The sequence below is a fragment of the Phocoena phocoena genome, chromosome 5 (genome assembly GCF_963924675.1).
Source record: "Phocoena phocoena chromosome 5, mPhoPho1.1, whole genome shotgun sequence".
Classification (NCBI taxonomy): Eukaryota; Metazoa; Chordata; class Mammalia; order Artiodactyla; family Phocoenidae; genus Phocoena; species Phocoena phocoena.
This window is the reverse complement of record NC_089223.1, coordinates 112530955-112550804: the sequence shown is the minus strand read 5'-3', so window position 1 is coordinate 112550804 and position 19850 is coordinate 112530955. Positions and strand designations below refer to the sequence as shown.

Here is a 19850-nt window from a genome sequence, read left to right as displayed (position 1 = left end):
CACTTTTGCAGGTGTAGCCTACATAAATAATGAGCTCTCTACTGATGTCAGTTGTTGCTTGATATAAAAAGTGATACTGTCATGTCAGAGCTTAAAAAAATGAGATGACAATATTATGCTAACAAATGGACAAAAACGGTAGGGTGGGTTTCTAAACAAGCATAACAGCAGTAGCAGGGTTAACAGGGATCTAAAAGAAAGTGAATGCTTAGATGAATAATCATTGCATTTTACTGCTAATTAGCTCACAAATTAGATATATTCATAATTTAACTGGCCAAGCTGCTTTTCTAAATAAATATTAATGATTAATAAGGATAATATAAAAACATAATTATTATAGTGGTTAGTAATGGCAACTAGCTTGCATCCTGATTCATGCTTTTCTTTATCGTAGCCAGCTTTCAAACAAACTCAATTTTATTCGAAATCTTACTTTTTTCTGATGTCATATCGATCTGAAAGAAAACATACATAAATTGAATGGTTACAAATAGCATCTTGCCTCACAGCCCCTGATGTGTACAGTAAGCTCCTATTTTATATACGTGGGAAATGCCATAAGCTAGAGGAAGGTCAGAGTAATTTGCTACCGTTCTTCCCTAGAGTCTCTGATTCTTATCCTAACTTTGAAAAAACAAATCTCCTTTCTAGACACTATGGGTGGAAAGTCCTTTCTAACAGGTTACTCCTGGGAAGGTATGATGCAGGTGTGTTTGATGTTAGAAATACGTATTATGGAAAAGGCCAGGAAAAAAGTGAAGTAGGTTTTAAACAGTAAGTGTCAATTTAGTTGAGAGAAAGGAAAGAACAAAGAGCATGCCAGGGTGTTACATTCTACAGAAGTAGTTTCATTATTAGTTATAAGCCAGAATTCCAAATCCTGAAAAGAATACAAACTGGATCTGTAGCCCTGAATAGTTCCTGAAAATACTCATTAGAAAAATCATAAGCCTAACGGAAGAATTCATTTGAACATAGCAAAGTTGGTTTCATAATCGTGTTGCTCTTTCAACAAGGTATGCACGTATCATCTTGAATAGCTTGGGGATTGAGTCACCAACTACAGAAAGGAAATTGAATATGAGAGACAAAGAGTGACTGCACAGTTGAGAGAAAAAATGACTTCAGTCTTGTCGTAAGTTTATTGTGTATCTGGTTATACATGGCAGGACAATGAGTCTATAATCACCTCTCTCATCCTGCCCCACTGCCTGGGTATCGGTAAAGAAGTGAATTCAGGGGCAGTCTATGAACTGATAAGGCCTTACATTTTAAGCTGGTGAGTACAAGGGTGTTTATTATGTTTTTCTTTATGGTTTTCTAGTTTAAATCCAACAGAATAACATTAAAAAATAAAATTAGTATATTTGACAACATTTATGTGCAACTAATAACAATTCCATTTGTCTGTCTTAGAAACAGGAAGCAACATGTTAATCAGTTAAGTGTAAGGACTTTTCCAATGATTTCTTTCATTTCTATGATAATGTTTGGGCATTTTCAGACCTTTACAAGGGAAACAAACACATACTTGCTTTGACTATCGAAGCAGGTATAATTCAAATGGATGTTTATTCAAGGTAACCTCTCTAAGGCTCATTTTCTTCATCTGTCACATATCTATGATATGATAGCACACACCTCATAGGGTGATTGTCAGATCAGTGTTGGTGGGGTATGTGGAGCACTTAGTAAAGAATCTACCTTATAAGAAGTGCTCATTATATGTAGAGTTCTGCATTATAATATTAGTATAGTCAAATGGATGAACTATATGCTCCTTAAAGTTTTTTATTTCAGTGGTTCTCAAACTTTTTATTAACCCCCCTTTACACTCCTAAAAAAATACTGAGGAGTCTGCAGAACTTCTGTTTAACATTTATAAATAAATATCTGTATTACAAATGAAAGCTGAGAATATACAAGAACCCAAGTATACACAAGCACACATTCCAGAGTGTCAGGGTGATGATGTCATCACATGTAATGGAGCCTCTGGAAGACTCCTATGTAGCTTCTGAGGATATGGGAGCTAAAAGGCAAAAAATGTTTCAGTAATATTAAGGAAAGAGTTTTGACCTCCAGACATCTCCAGACCAACCTTTGAGAACCACTGAGATAATGGTTTTGGTCTTCAGCTGTTAGTAATCTATATTGCTGCATAAAGACAGGTAACAATTTATAGGGAAATATTACTGTCCTCTGAAATCAGTCCATAAGATGAGAAAACAGGCTCAGAGAGGTTAAGTAAGATCGTGACCCTTTAATTACTAAGGACAACGGTGTAACCCTTCTAAGACACAGGTAACCATGTGCTCTTATCAGTGGTTATAGCAGTAACACAGCCATTAACAAGTGACAATGCCACACAATTACCTCTTCCTCCTGTTCTTGATCTGACTCTGATTCCTTGCCGCCCCAAGATGCCATGCAAGATGGAAAAAAGAGAGCAGGAAGAGTGGAGAGTATTTAGAAGAAAAGACAAGACTAAATACCCTGACAACAGATATCAATAGGTAAGCATACGTCAGTGTACTTGTATTTTTTCTTACTAACAGTGTACGGAAAACAAGCACAAAAATTAAAGAAGATTGATTTAAATGCAAATGTCTGTAGATTCAAGAGACAAAAGAACCAAGATTATAAATAGACTAATCTACTAGACAAAAGAACTAAAATTATAAATATACTAATTTCAGATGCTCCGTTACCAGCAGCCTCAAAGTTTGACGTTTAATGGATTTGATGGCATATGTCTACAGAAATGGTGATGACAATATCTCAGCCATTACAGATATTGGCTAAAAATGTAAAAGCCACAAATAAACATATGGTGAAAATATTTTCAATACACAGGCAATATTTAGGAGTTCTATTATAATTAAGAGCTACTAAGTTCTAAAATATATCTGAACTATACACTGTTTGGCAATGTTTTCTTTTGTTTTGAGTTACTAAATGGAAAGTTGTCCTGGACCATCACAGCATTAGTAACTGTGTCTGATACATCTTGACTTAAAAGTAAAAAGTAATAATAAACTAAATGCTTTCTTTTATAGCACATTGAAAGCTCACTGAAATCAGAGACAAAGCTCATTCATCTTTACATATCACTTAGGTGGATCGCCCCAGCAGTACATATTTCTTCGTGGTTCTTATTTGGTAATCTGCTTCGGTGACTCAAAAGTGATCAGCAGTACAAACCCCAAAGTACATTCTGTACCATTGGAGTGCAATTACAGTCCACTTACTGGATCAATATACCTATTGCTGTATTCTAATTCTTGGAATAATATGTAAATTTATGTAAACAGATACTGGTATTTCATTTAATTTTTATCATTTAATAAGAATTTACAATGTTAAACATGACACTACATGCTTATCTCTATGTGACTGATCTCTAATTTATAAGAATAATTAAGTAAGAAAAATATACTGTGGTAAATAAAAAGAAGTATAGGAAATGTTTTGTTTTGCAGAGTCAAGATTTAGAATTTTAAATATACTTCTACCTCTCCTCCAGGTCTCACCTGCCACTACTCATCCCACTTCCTAACCTCTAAAATTCACACTGATCACTTGCTATAACCTCCTATAAATTGCCATGTGGGAGCTTTCCATTAAAAGGAAAGGGATACTGGTTAAAATTTTTTTTAATAATAAATAAAGTTCTCCCCAACATTTAATTCATCCCCCTCGCCTTCTTTGATTTGATCAGAGTAATCAAAGAATTCTATAATGGGGAGAGGTTTCACTAGAAAGTAATACCTGTAGGTAGATTTGGGTCAAGAATTAATGAATTTTCCTTTCAACCATGTTTCAAATCTACTCCTATAACATGCGAGTATTTTATATACTGATCATGTTAAAATACTTGAAAAATTAATTTGATGCTCCTAAAACAGTATAGGTTACAAGATGAACAAATAATTATTTTAGCAACAAGGTAAAATATCCTGTTGTTGCTCTGAATCTCATAATACATAATCCACCTGTGAAATGGTCGTAAACCGAAGCTAATAGACTCATAAAGTTTCGGTAGGGTGAAATGTACTAGTATGGTGCCAGGAGGGCACATAAAAACAATAAGAAAGGCAAAGTGAACTATTTAATTTTTAAAAATTAATCCAAAAAATTAAATCTTAAATTTGAATTTTCTCTCTTCCATATCCAATATGTATTTACAGAAAAATTTCCATCAAAGTGAACTTAATGTGAAATAAGGTAGAGCTACATTTTCCCTTACTTAAATGGAAAATCATAAACTGGACAGGGTATCAAAAATGACTGTTATATATGGTTGCATTCAGTGTCTTTGCTTTTGTTTATTTTAAAGAATTTGAAAATCAAATGCTATACTCCCTGAATTGCACTACAGAAGATTACAATACCTTCGCATAAATTGGTAGGGTGATGTTTAAGTTGCAAATAGCTTGATGCACCAGGCCTCTTGTAGATTTTGGCTCTTTCATAAATGATAGTCGTCCACAAGGTTCCTGAGTTGTATCACGTACCTTGAACGAGAAAGGCATACATGCTTCACCCATATGATGTACACTATTTATTTATTTATTTATTTATTTATTTTTTTTTTTTTTATGCGTTACGCGGGCCTCTCACTGTTGTGGCCTCTCCCGTTGCGGAGGACAGGCTCCGGACGCGCAGGCTCAGCGGCCATGGCTCACGGGCCCAGCCGCTCCGCGGCATGTGGGATCCTCCCAGACCGGGGCACGAACCCGTGTCCCCTGCATCGGCAGGCGGACTCTCAACCACTGCGCCACCAGGGAAGCCCCACTATTTATTTTAATGAGATGATACTCAAAAGAATCAGGAAAAATCATTAGATAATGCTAAATAAGGATTTGGAGGTGTTCCTTTTCCCCTTTCCTATTGTCATTTAGAATGGTTAAAAAAAATCATTTAGCTTAAAAAAATGTGGTAAAATATACATAACATAAAATTTACCATTTTCGTTTATACACTCACCATTTTCAAGCATACAATTCAGTGTCATGAAGCACATTCACAAAGTTGTGCAATCATCACTACTATGCAGAATTTTCCATCATCCCAAACAGCCACTCTGTACCCGTTAAGCAGTAATTCCCCATTCTACTCCTCTCCCAGCACCTAGTAACCTCTGTTCAACCTTCTGTTGCTATAAGTTTGCCCCTTCTAAGTGCCTCGTATAGGTAGAGTTATACATTCACGTTGCAACATATATCAGAATTTTGTTCTTTTTGAAGTTTGTGTTAAATTATACATAAAACATCATTTCAACCATTTTTACATGCACAGTGTAGGAGCATTAAGTACATTCACACTGTTGTATAACTATTACCACCATGCATCTTCAGAACGTTTTCACCTTCACAAACTGAAACCGTTTCCATTAACTTCCCATTCCTTCCTTCCCCGATCCCCTGGTAACCACCATTCTATTTTCTGACTCTGCATTTGACTACTCTAGGTACCTCATATAAGTGGGAACATACAATAATTGTCTTTTGTGTCTGGCTAATTTCACTCATTTTAAGGCTGAATAATATTCCATTGTATGCATATACCACATTTTGTTTATCCATTCATCTGTGGATGGGTATTTGGGATGCTTCCACCTTTTGACTACTGGGAATATGCTGCTATGAACATTGCAAGTAACCGAGTCCCTGCTTTCAATTTTTCAGGAATTGCTGGATCATATGCTAATTCTATGTTTAACTTTTCGAGGAACTGCCATACTGTTTTCCACAGTGGCTGCACCATTTTACATTCCCACCAGCAATCAATGTATCAGGATCCCAATTTCTCCACATCCTTACCAACATTTGTTATTTTCTGTTTATTTGTTTGTTTGTTTTTGATAATAGCCAACCTAATGGGTATGGAGTGGGATCTCACTGTGGTCTTAGTTTGAATTTACTTAAGCTGTTGAGCATACTTTCATGTGCTTACTGGCCCTTTGTATATCTTGTTTGGAGAAATGTTTATTTAAGTCGTTTTCCTATTTTTGTATTGTGTTGGTTATAAAATGACTTTTGCACATCAATAATATCAAATATTAACACAGTTATACAGCTGTTTGTGTTAAATGGATCCATTGCCCCTCAGCAGTTAGTGCTTAATGTGTGATCTGTAAAAGCCTTTCTTTAATCAGGCAAAACAACTGAACCAGAAATGGCACAATGAAAGCCTGCAGTAGAGATCTTGAGAAAACTTAACAGACTTATTAAAACTTAAATAGAATTATTACTTCAACTTCACAAATCTCTCACTCATATCCATTTTTGTCCCTCTTTAGAACTGGGAATCTAGGACAAAACTTGTATACGTTACTGCCAAATTCCTAACGTGGATTAATATTCCTAAAGAGGGACGACAAATTTATGGTACACTGAAGTGTCTCCATAAATGTTTGTTGAATGAATTTATGAAAGTATATCCAGTCTATAGCTCTATCTGGGATAATCTCTTAATAGATTAAGTGAGATCCTTGGTCTTTTGAGAGCTTTTTATTACAAAAATTTGTCACTAAGAACTCTTTTGGTCTCTACAATTGTGAAATCACATGTTTTAAAAATTTAAGCACAAATATTTAAAAGAAATAATAGTTAAAAAAAAAAAAAGAGAGAGAGAGACTTGCCTTAAAATTTGGAAAAGAATGGCCAGTTTTTCTAATTAATGAATTGGCTATTTGTCCCTCATTCTTAGCCATAAACATAGTCTATAACTAAAATTTAAGGTTGAAATTTTTAAAAATGGTTGGTTTTCTAGGACTTGAAAATTTTACAGAAATGGTTTCAAAAAATCACTGGAAATGACTGAAAAGCAAATATTTTCTTCTACTAAAGGAAGTCAAAGCTTTACTTGATCTTGAATTAAATGCATTACAAAGTTCCATGTATATATTACCTTGACAAAGAGAGGGAGTCTGTTTTCTTTAAAGGCAAAAAAACTGAATATATGATGTTGGCCACTCTTGGTTAATGGCACCAGGTTGCCAAAACAATCAACATAGATGGGTTTTCCTTCTAATACCTGGTGGAAATAGAGAAAAACAACACAGAATATAATAGCTGCAATTATTACTTGTTATTTACATGAAGAAGTGGTGGTATTACCTGGAACATTAAAATTCTTAAAATGTGCATACAATAATCTTTAAACTCCTGGCTGACATTTGGTCTTATCTGTGACAAAGCACGTACCAGCACTCCCTGGTATAAGTATATATGTATATGTATATTCATTTACATACTTTGAATTTATCAATGACATATAATTTTTCCCACAATAATCTTTAAGAGTCCTTTTACCTCCTCACACTGAGACTATCCCAATTGAATAGGTCCAAACTGGCTAAAAATGGCTGATTTTAGACCCTGACCTTCTAACTGATCAAGATGTCGACTGGTCTTTTTTTTGATGGCTCTATTTATGGTATACTATTTTAAATATAATTTATTAATAAAGGTATAAACAACATATTAACAAAAATTGGTTTTACAAATACAGTACCTCCACATCCCTGCTTCTGGCCACCTCAGCAAAGTTTTCTTGTTGTTCAAGCGTCTTATCCACTTTATCATCAGTCATGCAGAAACACCTCAACCTGGCTTCAATGGGGTCATGTGATTTGGCAAACACTACAAATTTGGCCATATATGGTACACAAATAATTTCTCTATACACTTGTGATGCAAAGGTAACGGACTCCTGGATTTGTCGACAATCTATCAGCCAGAACCTATAAAATAAAATAAGGTCAGTTATCTGAAATTTAACATACAGTTAGCCCTCGGTATATATGGAGGACTGGTTCCTGGAACTCCACAGATACCAAGATCCACAGATGCTCAAGTCCTTTATTTAAGATGGTGGAATACAGTCAGCCCTCTGTATCAGTGGGCTCCACGACTATGAATAAGGAAGGCCAACTGCATGAAAACCAAGTCCGTTCCTTCAATATGATCAAAGTAATCAGTAAATGCTTCTTGGAAAAAGAAGGGAGCAAGAAAGGGAGATAATGAGAGGAAGTAAAAAGGAAGGGAAAGAAAGATAGGGAAGGGAGGAAAGGTAGGAGGATAGATGGGAAGGAGGAAGCAGGTGAGGGGAAGAGAAAAAGAGGTACCAGGTGTTTAAGGTCAACTATTAAATACTGTGTTTGTAAATTTTTCCCTTGGAAACTCTTCTGAGTATGCAATCTCCTGAAATATAGCTTTAGTGTTTAGAATCCTTTAGTGCTATAAGCCCAGTACTGGATATTATGACAAGTATATCACTGGATGAGTTTCTATTTTCCATGATTGCCCCTCCTGTTCATTTCATTTCCTGAAACTCTTTTCAACAAAATCTACCTAGCTCTTTTCCTCATTCCATCATTCTTTTCCAAAGGACACACAGTCACCAAAGTTGGATCAACTCAGCCACTTAAAAAAAAATCTGCTTTTGCTTCAGAACTCCTAAGTATTGCTTAATACAATTAATAGAAGAAACTATTAGCTTTGTGACTAATTTATGATTTCTAGCCTCACCTAAATCTGTGACATATTTTGGCAACTTCTTCCTCAGATACCTTTTTTTTTTTTTTCCGGTACGCGGGCCTCTCACTGTTGTGGCCTCTCCCGTTGCAGAGCGCAGGCTCAGCGGCCATGGCTCACGGGCCCAGCCGCTCCGCGGCATGTGGGATCTTCCCAGACCGGGGCACGAACCCGTGTCCCCTGCATCAGCAGACGGACTCTCAACCACTGCGCCACCAGGGAAGCCCCCCTCAGATACCATTTTATTCAGTACAGTAATGGTGCTAAACCTTTATGATACCCCTGGACCTTCTCCCTCACCTCAGATCCTCAGAAAGGTAACTACACTGAGAAAGCAGAGATGATCAGATGGCCATTCTCTCAATTTGCTATTCATACACTTCAAAGATTTATTCCACATCCTCTTACTTTGAAACCTTTCTCCATCTATGATCACTCTCCTTCCCCCAACTCATTGCCCATAATCTTTAGGTATTCTGAGATTTCCTTATCTTCTTAGCCTTTCTTTCCTTCAGTTCCTGACCCATCTCTCTTCTTCTTTTTAATTGTGATAAAATATACGTAATATAAAACTTACCATTTTAACCATTCTTAAGGGTGCGATTCATTGGCATTAAGTACGTTTACAATACCGTGCAATATGACCACTCTCCATTTCCTGAACTTTTTCATCATCCCAAACACAAACACTGTACCCATTAAACAATCACTTCAAACTTTCCCCTTCGCCTCAGCCCCTGCTAACCTCTATTAAACTTTCCGTCTCTATAAATGTGCCTGTTCTAGGTACCTCATTTACATGCAACACCTGTCCTTTTGGGTCTGGCCTATTTCATTTACTATAGTGTGTTGAAGGTTCAGCATAGTTCCTGGCTCTCGGCAGGCACTCAACATTACCTTCCTCTTTATACTGATTGAACTATACTTTATTCACTGCTTCTTCAATTGTCTGAAAAACTTAAATTATTAATACACTAACATAATAACTCATGATTTCCTGGTCTATCCTACAAGGCCTTCTGTAAATAATGTTGTTAACCAACATTCCGGCATTATTGCTGAATTATAGACTCCACTGTTGCCAGCTCCCAATGCCCTTCTGCATCTTTGCTCATGTTACCATCTTTTCCACTTTTATATATCCGCCTGTTAGGTTCCTACCTATCTCATGAGTCACCTCTTCTCAGACATCCTCTGTGACCACCCTGATAAAAACACCCTCCTCTAAATTCTTTTAGTACCTTTCCATTCAGAACTTGTCATTTTCCGGCATTAGAACGTGGATGCCTGAGTGGCAGGGCACACTGACACATAGAACCGGAGACTCAAAGTTGAGCCCTCTGGGTGGCTCGAACTATAAACATGTGTCACCACACCCATCTATTGCTGTGCACTGTTGTTTATGCATCTATCTTTTTTCCCCCCGAATAAGAATTTAAGCTTTAACCGCTCTCAACTTCAGTTTTCTCATCTGTAAAATGGACATAATGCTTCTTGCCCTTCCTAGGTCGCAAAGTTGTTGTAGTAATCAAATTAAAGAAATGGGAAAATGCTTGGCAATCTATTAACGATCATGCAAATGAAAACTCATATTAATAAACTGAGTTAGTGTATACACATGCAATAAAACTAAATAGCTTTTTAAAGATGCGTGATACATAAGTGGCAATATGTAAATGCATATTCGGTGCATAAACATCACCGAAACCTCTACACTGTTTAAGCAAACCATGATACGCTTTGTGTTTTGGTTATCATTCTGTTGGAAAAAGTAGTTCAGGCTATTTTGTTGACAACAGGAAATCTATCATTCCTAAGACCTTTGGGACTGGAAAAATCAGCAGTGGCTGCTAAAACCAGAGTCTGGGTCATACAGTAATAGCCAACAATCATTTATTTTCTTTAGATTTTAATCTGACTGGCTGTACTTTGTTATTGCATTATCACTATTACATTTACTGGCAGGTCTAGTTTATAATATGAAGGTAAATGCAGATCATATTTATAACCATACCCAAAAAAATGACTTTTAAAGAATGTAAGGAACAAAATAAAAGACATCGGGGGCATTTCACAGTAGGTTTTTCTGTGGAGTATAACCATACCTGGCAGACACATTAGTTGTAAAGGAAACACATTCATTGACAAATGTTAATGGCGTAGTTCCCGTAATATCTTCCCACTGAGCAGGGGTGGTTCCACCTGAAATAATATGATTGTTGAAAAAAATTAGGCAAAACTCCAGACCCTGCATTGTAAAATAAAGTCTCTGTGGTAGTAGCTATGTTCACTCACCCTTCAAGATGACACATTGGAAGCAAAATGACTAAAAACTGTATGCTAAAAAATGACGCATTGAAAACAAACAGCAAACACCACACTTCATGGAACTAAATTTAAGGGAGGTCATTTGAATAACTGCTTCAAATTACTAGGCACTCTATTCTCTGCTGACATTCTAAAGATTTGATTGTAATTGCAAGGCTCTGAAGATAATTTTGAATTATATACAATTGATGATTTTAAAAGATCCTTTGACCAACCAAGGAGCTGAATACTTCGTTAAAACAAAAATCCAAATATTCTTTTGTTCTTTAGCTTCATATTTTATGCAATTATTTTCAAGAAAGAAAACTTCCTCTCAATTTGTAATTGAAGGCTGGCAAAAAAAGTGCTTGGAAAATATTAAGAGCCCAATAAATACTGCAAAGTGAATGAGCAAATGACTGAATGCCAAAGGATGACCTCTGTGCACAGACAAATCACTATGGAGGGTGATGCTGACTTTTATTTCTACTGAGAAATTAAGTTGGCATAGATAGGACAAAACCGTCTTCAAGCACTGCAGGAGAAATATATGTTTGAGATGAAAACCAATTTTGACTAAGGTTTCTTAAAGAAGGGAATGAGTTATCAAACAAAGGTCACGGAAACTTATTCTTGGAGGCCTCTAAAATATACACTGTAAGCAGAACCATAAAATATAACCGAGCAAAACACAAAACTCCAAACACCCAGGTTAACATATTTGTAAAAATTAATAGATAAATTAAAGAAATTGTTTACTACAAATCCATCCAAAGACAGAGGGCTGGAATAACTAGATCAGATGGTGCCTAGGCCCAGGTGGTATCTCCATTTTATCATCTATAAGGGCAGGATGTGCCACGGACATTTTTCAATCTGACTTGTTTTGCATCCACACTATTATGCCGCACATTGTAGGAAGGTTAATCATATACACATGGACCAAAAAGTATGGGAAAGATACCCAGGAATGCTATGTAATAACCAGAAATGAGTAATTGGGAAGAGGCCATAGGTAAAGCATATGATTTCCCACTACCCTCATTTTAGTCCGTGTACGTTAAAATTATGTCATATTATTAAACTTATGCGGTAAAGTCTCAATGATTCGCTATCAAGAGTACAGAAAAAACATTAATAAGAAGGAAGAATGAAAGAGAGAATAAAAAAAGGGTAAACATTTCTGCTGATATGAAGGAGAAATGAAAAAAAAATTCTAACAATACTTAAGCAAGCAGAGATGGTCATTATTCCTACTGACAACAGTATGAATATTTACTGAAAGCCAATACCATGTAGTTATTGTTAATTAGGGAAATTATCAGCCAAATTGTGTAGTTCTAACACAGGTTACTTGTGTGGATTTTTCACCTCTCACCATTTGTGGTGGTATTATTGGCAGAGACAACCAATATTCTGGGAATGTCTTTCTGGAGTTTGGTAGCTGACTGAAAGCTACTACAACTTCCAACTGAAAAGACCAATGTTCAGTTAATCACTAAAAACCTTCATTTTGTTTTTCCAAAGTTAGTTCAGCACATCAATTATAAAGACATAACCAATTCCTGGATAGAAAAGTTTGAATTATTGGGTATAATTATACAAGATATTATTTATTTTTCAACAGGTATAGGATGATGTCTTCAAAGAAGGCTTAAAGCTTGGGTTTTGAGGAATATGGGCTTGGGTTTGAATCTCAACTCTGCTAGATATTTACGGTATAATCTCAGGCAAGTTATAGAATTTCTCTCAATCTTGGTTTCCTTTTCAGCAAAATAGGATTAAAGTCTCCTCACAGGGCTACTGTGGAGATAAAAACAACAATGTATATGAAGTGTCTAAAAGTTTCGCATACAGGCTTTATTTAGTAAATATTAGCTCATTTCCTTTCCCCTAGTTAGAGTGCCTTTTCTGAATTAATGCATATAACCTTACAGGCATCTTACGACCAAAGTAATTTAATATTTATGACAATCTAAGTTTCTTCTTTCAGAACTTTCTCCTACAGTAGTCACATGTGACTCACCTGTGATGCTGCATAGTAATCTTAAGGTTGGTGCATCTCCCCCAAAACCATTCAACATGACATCACTTGAAGCTTTGGGGACAGGAATGGTCATGGTAATTGGCTTGTGAAATTTTCTTCTTCTAGGTTCCAAAGTGACTATAGGGCTGAAGGTAGCTTTGTTGCCTAGGATCTTCTTAACCAACTCACTGTGCATAGGTTGAGCCTTTTAAAAGACAAAAAAAAATTAAAATAAACAATATATGATTATATTCCATGTCAAATTTCTTAATGCATTGCTCTTTATTTCATAAATCAGTTTTCTGGCTTCAAATATGGCAACTGAAAGTTTACTACTGTTACCAAACACTCATCTAAAACTTTATGAGACATATGATCTCCTAGGGCAGCTTTTGCTCACCCAGGAATAATTTGATTCTTTAACCATTTAATTCCCATTTGAAAAGTTGATTTTTAATCACTGGAATAAAATCCATGTTCGGTTAACTTGCATCTTGATGTGGGCATACCTGTAGGCCTACACGGATCCGCTTGGTTAGTGCCCCCTCTGGGAAGACGGCCTGCACCTGGGGTACCACTGTGCTGCTCAGCACGCCTCCCTCTGGGCCAATCAGGTTGCTGTCCTGTTTGATGCGAGACACCACTGCAAAGTACTGTGGGAAGTCACGGGTGATGATGCGGCAGATCCGTTTCTTTTCTAGGTCTTCCGGGCTATCCAGCACTGAGACAAGAAATGACCCTTCTTCATATAGCAAGGATTTCCTTCTGAAAGCATTCTAGCAGACTCACTGGCATAGTTAATAGTGAACAGGTGTTGTAACAAAACACTTCCTTTTTTAAATAATAGGAAAATTTAAAAAGTAAGGCTATCCTAACAACACCTGAAAAACGACTGCAATCTTTCAAGACCTGTCAGCATTTAGCTGGCACATTTTCTCTCTTTGTGGAAACTAGGTCTTTCCAGGGCACTGTGAAAGAAAAGCATCTAGCTCCAGATGCGGTATTGCAGGGCTGCCTTTGTAAGTGAGGGGGTTTGAGGGCAAACCTGGAATGAAAATGAACCTGTTCTATTCTCAGCTCAACATGATGGAGGGGAAATTTGTTATGGGCTCCTTTTCTGTGCAAATTTCAAAGTTAGCTCAAGAACCAGTTATTGTGGTTTTAAGAAGTAACGTGGCCCTTTCAGCTCTCAGGGGAGCAGTGCAGGAATAAACTCTGTCTTGGAAGGGTAAGATTTGTGTTTGTGTGTTCATTCCAGTGGCATGGTTGTCTCTGAGATAATCACTGTGGATATTAAAAAAAAATCAGTGACTATAAATTCAGGGATTCAATATTCCCCTGAAGCCATTAACTTACCAAACAGATCATCTAACATCAGGAGAATGGGATAATGGGCTCTTTATAAATTGTATTAGTGTAGATATGTAGGGCAATACAATAAATCTGACTGGTTTAAAATGCTGAAAATTTGAACTAAGTGGATCACTGAATTTTAAGGGATTATGGAACTTTATTCGTTTTTAGAAATCATTTACAATTCTTATAGAGGCAAGAACAACAATCATGTTTTTCTTAACTATTGAATATAACTAGATAGCAAAAGTCAGAAGTCCCAGGATCTGATCATTCATGATTGAAGATCGATGCATTGGCAAATACTAGCTTATACTTCTAAAAGAACAGGTTACCACACATAATGAACATAAAAATATACAAATCCTATTCTCTGTAAAATGAGCCTTTTACATATGTAAAAAGTTATAAGAGTGGGTCCCCATCCAAGGACAAGATGGCAGTGTTAATGACAGGTAAATACTTCAGATGGAAATATCCTAAACTAAATGCAAGCAAAAGAAATGGTTTCAAGGAGTAGAAGCAGCTAAATACTGCACAGAACAAGCCTTATCAGTAAGAATCCTGATCTTTTCATCTTGCGTGGAAGATGCTGACCTACACATCTAGAAGGCATAATTTCCTCTTCCATCCACCTCTTGGATAGGGTAAGCCTGGCCTCTCTTCTTATTCAGCCTCAGCAGGGTGCAGAAAGAAATGTTAGAGCAGCTGCTGTCACGCTACACTTCACTATTCATGAGCCATACCTGAAGCTACAGCCGGTGGTCCTGGAAGACTGATAAAACTTGACAAACAGCCACACAGCTGTGTGTCTACCTCTGTGCAAACTTTGGTATGCTCTTGGCACTTAGGCAAAGAACCTGCCCTATTTCTGTAGTTACATAAATTGCAACATACCTGCAGTTATCAGGACTGAGAGACCTCATCTCTGTGCAACCTCAGGAGGCCTAAGAATGAGGCACCTCCCTCTAGTCAAACTGAGATATTTCAACCTGGGGCTAAATGGCCTAAGCTGGATTTGGGATTTACAGAGATTAAAGCCCTAATGAAAAATAAGTTCCTTAACTATATGTGTAGGTTTGTATATGAAATTCAACCCTAACTAACCCCCTGTTCAAATTATATATAAAGTGTGACTGAACTTAATTTTCCTATCTCCTTAATAGAAAGTTAAAAATTATATTATCTTATAATGCAGTAGTTATGGTTATATGTAGGTTTACCTACAGAAAAGCTTAACACTTTTTAGCAGTGTCTTAAATATCTAAACGTTCAAGTTAGGCATTTTTTAAAATCATGGATTTATTATCCAGTATCAGTCGTTTTGTTATGAAACAAAAATATCTATCCTATCTCACGTTTTAGAAAAGTTTACATTAAAGATAGAGATGGGCTGTATCTTTTTGTTAAAATGAGATATTTACTATTAATGATTTTATTTTCCCAAATGTTAACAAAAGTAAGACTAGACAAATATATTGTATACTCCAACACATCACCATTGGAACATACAAGAATACTTGCTGTGGTAAAATAACAAAGGGACACATTTGTTACTAAACCAAACTTGGGTCTGCTTACCCTTTTGCAGTAGAGCCAATCTACTGACACCAGGTTGTGGTGAAGGAAATTGTGGCGTTTATTGCAGGTGCCAAACGAGGTGTCTGGGCAGCTAATGCTCAAAAGACCCAGACTCCTTGTTTGGTACCTGCAATAAACGCTGCACTTTCCTTCACCACAACCTGGGATCAGTAGATTGGCTTTACTGTGCAAGGGCGAGCAGACCCAAGCTGGACTAGGCAATACACACACACACACGCCCATAGGACATAAAGAAACGCATCATTATCATGCTTTCGCTTCAGAGTTCTTTTAAAACGTTTAATATGAAGTACCTTCATCCATGCCATTAAGGATTTCATTCAGTTCATCTTCAGTGTAGTCGCAGTAATGCTCTTTCCAGCTGTCCCCATTCTCACTGCGCAGGACAACCAGTTCCCTCTCTTTTCCTCGAAGGGCAGCAAAATGCGGGATCTCCACGATCACAGGCCTGACACAGTAAGGCAGAACATTCAGTGTGGACAGGAGCTAACCAATATCGAGACAAGCACCTTGACTCTGTCTGTTGCAAAGTGACCTGGAATTCTTCTCTTTCTGGGGACAGGGACCTAGTGGGCCATCCTCTGAAGCCCTGAAGCTAGCAAATGGTCCCGCAGTAGCTAGCACTTCACCTCAGGGGCACCAATCCTCAGGGCCACGCTGTTACCTTAAGCCAATGCTGTTTCTCTGTGAGTGCATGTGGCATTCTGGAACTTCTCCTTTGATAAATGCAAGGATAACACATTTAACCAAAAGAAATGTACATGCATATCTATGAGGTGTGCCAATCACTTAAAATGTTTTCTACAAGGTACAAAATGACAAAATGGTTTAAGAGGGAAAATGGCTCATACGCTGTGTAATTTGATGTGTTGTAAATGAGGAGATGTCAGAAAAGTCAACTACTTGGTAACTAGAAAGACATGCACTCATGGGATTCTTTTCCTTATGTTTTCTCCATTCAAGAAAACAATAGGCATGTGTACACAGTGTGGCCCTAATTGAGCACCTCAGCAGGCAGCCCAATTTGTGTCCAATGCCTATTATATTCAGGATCCAGAACATGCACTTCCCTACTGCTTTTTAGGTCACTCTCAAAATTTAGAGAGGCTTTGGATTTTTCAGTCCAGGTTGCTTTGATACAGACTCCCAATTTATCATAGTCACATCATAACTAGCACATAGTACAACTAGGCAGATCTCATGCTTTAAACGAAAATGAAGGTCACAGCACTTTAAGGAAAAAGATAGAAAAACATCACTCGAAAATAAAAGTCACATACCACAAGGGTCAGAAATGGTCCACTAAAGATAGGTTATACAGAATTTAAATCATAGAGAGGGACATGTCATGGGCACAATGACAAAAAGAGAAATCATATTGCAGAAGAAGGAGAAGAATGGGGGCCGGCAGCCATCAATTTGTTTTAAGTCACTCCTACCCAAGGAATTTGGTTCCAGGAGGCCCCAGCTGAAGGATGCGGCTGACCAAACTTTCTCCCTCATTAAGTGGGGGAGGAGCCGTTGGCAGGTGAAGTTTACTGAGTACATCCAAAGCAGCAGTGAAAGAAAGAACATAAGTAAGCTTCAGGTATTGTTTTCCACAGAACCCCAGCATCACCAGCTGATGAACAGGGTGAAGTTTGGTTTCACACTGCATTTGGTTCTGCCCCCTCCATTGGTCACAAAGAGCAAGAACAGAGACCCAGAGTGTACAATGGAGGCGTGTGGAAGGAGGGAGCATGGGGGTCAGATCTGTCCCTACTTAGGTTCACTGCCAGGGCATGAGCCAAAAAAGAAAAAAATATGCTCCACTGGAAAGACAGAGCTGTTGGGGATACAGTAAAAACTCTGACTCCATAGCGAGGCCAGAAGTTTTTATGGATATTCCTCAACAGATGTGACGAGTATTCAAAAGCCTACAACTACCTGCACATGAGGGAGGGGAAAGGACCTGGTACATACAGAATGAAAGGAACCACTGGGGAATTACTCCAACCATGATGGCATCTTCTGATGCAACCCAGAACTTCACAGGCTCCTTCTAAATCTCTGGTCTGTCTGATGGGACATGGGGAGTGGTTTCCATAATTGGGAAATACAGACACACCCCTTTTCACGTGTGAACATAATTTGGAGCAACCTGTTAACAGGTTGCTCCAAATTACAAGGCTTTAGAACATTTCCTGAGTTCTAAAGCAAGAAATCCTCTCCCCAGTATGACATTGGCAAAGCAAGAGTTCACGATTAATAGAATTTTCTCCCAGTTTTTGAGCACAAAGAGTTGATATGACAAGACTTAAATACAATTGATTTGTTTCAAAATATTTTGAAACTTGTCCCCCTCCAAAACTTCATTGTTTTGTCAGTTTTCAGCAGTAGCTACTCACTTCTTGGCATACTGAGATACCACTTAATAAAATAGCAGCCATACAAACAAACAGAAGAAAGAAGAAATGTTTATTTCTGCTCAAAATTGCTAAAATGAGCATGGCGAAGGTTATTCTTGATTTGGTCCTCTTAATGAATACTATGGCTAAATAAAATGCCAGTATAATCACAAGACTCAAGGTAGCAATTCTGACAACAGAAAAGACAAATCACATAGACTAAATTTTTGGATGTTCTATAAAGAACACTGCTCTCCAAAGTGAAGATAATGATTCTGTTTTGTAACTATACAAGACTTTATATTTGGAATAGACTAGTACAGTTGACCCTTGAATGACTAGGCAGGTCCACTTATGCCCTGATTTTTTTCAATAGTAAATATTACAAGACCACACAGGCCGACTCTAAGGTGTATGCAAAGTTTTGACTGTGTGGAGGGTCAGCACCTCTAACCCCTGCATTGTTCAAGGGCCAACTGTATTTTTTTCTCTATGACTTCACCACTTAAATCCCAGATTCAAAAAATACCTACCATCGACCAAAACATGATTATTCATATTGGGAGACTAGCACCTACTATCACATTCAAAGAGAAAGAGTAAATAACAGTTAACCTGAATGTTTAATCCATTAATGCCTTAAAATAAGAGGCATTTAAGTGGAGTCAAGCATTGAGGCATTACTTCCAATTCTTAAAGAAATTTCATAGGGGCCAATCTTCTTTCAAAATGTTTTGACGTACCTTTTTCCATTCCATCCTAGTGATTTCATGTGGAGGACACAAGCTCATCGGTGACTAAGTGGGAGGTTTATCAGAAACCCTTACCCAAGGAACTGAGCACCCGAAGGTCCGACTTCAATCAGGCGACTGGCCAGGCCTTCTCCTTCCACCATTGGAGGCATTGTCGCCAGTCTATGGCGTTTGACCAGTCGGCAGGTGACTCGTGTTGGGGCAGTACACTTCCGAGGCGGAATGATGATGCGGAGCCCATTGTGTCTGCATCCTCGCATAGCACCACCTCGGGCGTCCACCATAAAACTAACCAGGAAACTAAAAATTAAAATAGAAGGTTAGATGTGTTTAGAAATATCAATGGCAGGTAAACAAGCTTTGTCAAGTTATTTTTTTTCCGTAATGCTCTGTTCTTAAAACATCTCTTTTTTATCTATATGCATGGTGGCCAAAAATTGGCCCTTAAAAGTTATTTTGCTTTATACCAATGCCTTTATTTTAGTTTGGTTGTTGTTTTAATTTTTGTATTTTTTGATCTGTAGCTAAAGAAGAGTTCTAATTTTTTTTGATAATGGTAATATTAAATATAAATTATAAATTAAAAATATATCCAATTGACTCAGAAAGTAGAATGAAATTATGTAAAGAATATTGATTAGTTTCCTTTTGTTATAAATGCAAATACTTTTGCTTCCTTCTATGTGTGTCCTGAAAAAAATCCATATTTTGAAATAATATAAGGATAGAGCAGAGGGGAAAGACTAAATTGCAGCTTTTCTAAGTAAACTCAACTTGACTTTTAAAAATTACATCTTGTCCAGATCATTTTACTATAATTTTATGACTTAAAAATTTTCACAGGCCTTCTCCCAAGATCGAACCCATGTACATGCAT

General features: G+C 37.2%; 1 protein-coding gene across 2 annotated transcripts in view; it reads right to left on the bottom strand.

The window, feature by feature from the left end:
* Positions 1-19850, bottom strand: part of ANK2 (ankyrin 2) — a 240546-nt gene that overhangs the window by 29067 nt on the left and 191629 nt on the right. For both annotated transcript variants that reach the window (XM_065877734.1, XM_065877735.1), the window contains 11 exons: positions 19049-19273; positions 17274-17372; positions 16128-16282; positions 13389-13600; positions 12880-13084; positions 10652-10748; positions 7525-7753; positions 6919-7044; positions 4398-4520; positions 2380-2412; positions 437-458 (listed from right to left, as the gene is read on the bottom strand). In XM_065877734.1, coding sequence (XP_065733806.1) covers positions 437-458; positions 2380-2412; positions 4398-4520; positions 6919-7044; positions 7525-7753; positions 10652-10748; positions 12880-13084; positions 13389-13600; positions 16128-16282; positions 17274-17372; positions 19049-19273 — 1526 coding nt within the window. The remainder of the gene's footprint in view (positions 1-436; positions 459-2379; positions 2413-4397; positions 4521-6918; positions 7045-7524; positions 7754-10651; positions 10749-12879; positions 13085-13388; positions 13601-16127; positions 16283-17273; positions 17373-19048; positions 19274-19850) is intronic.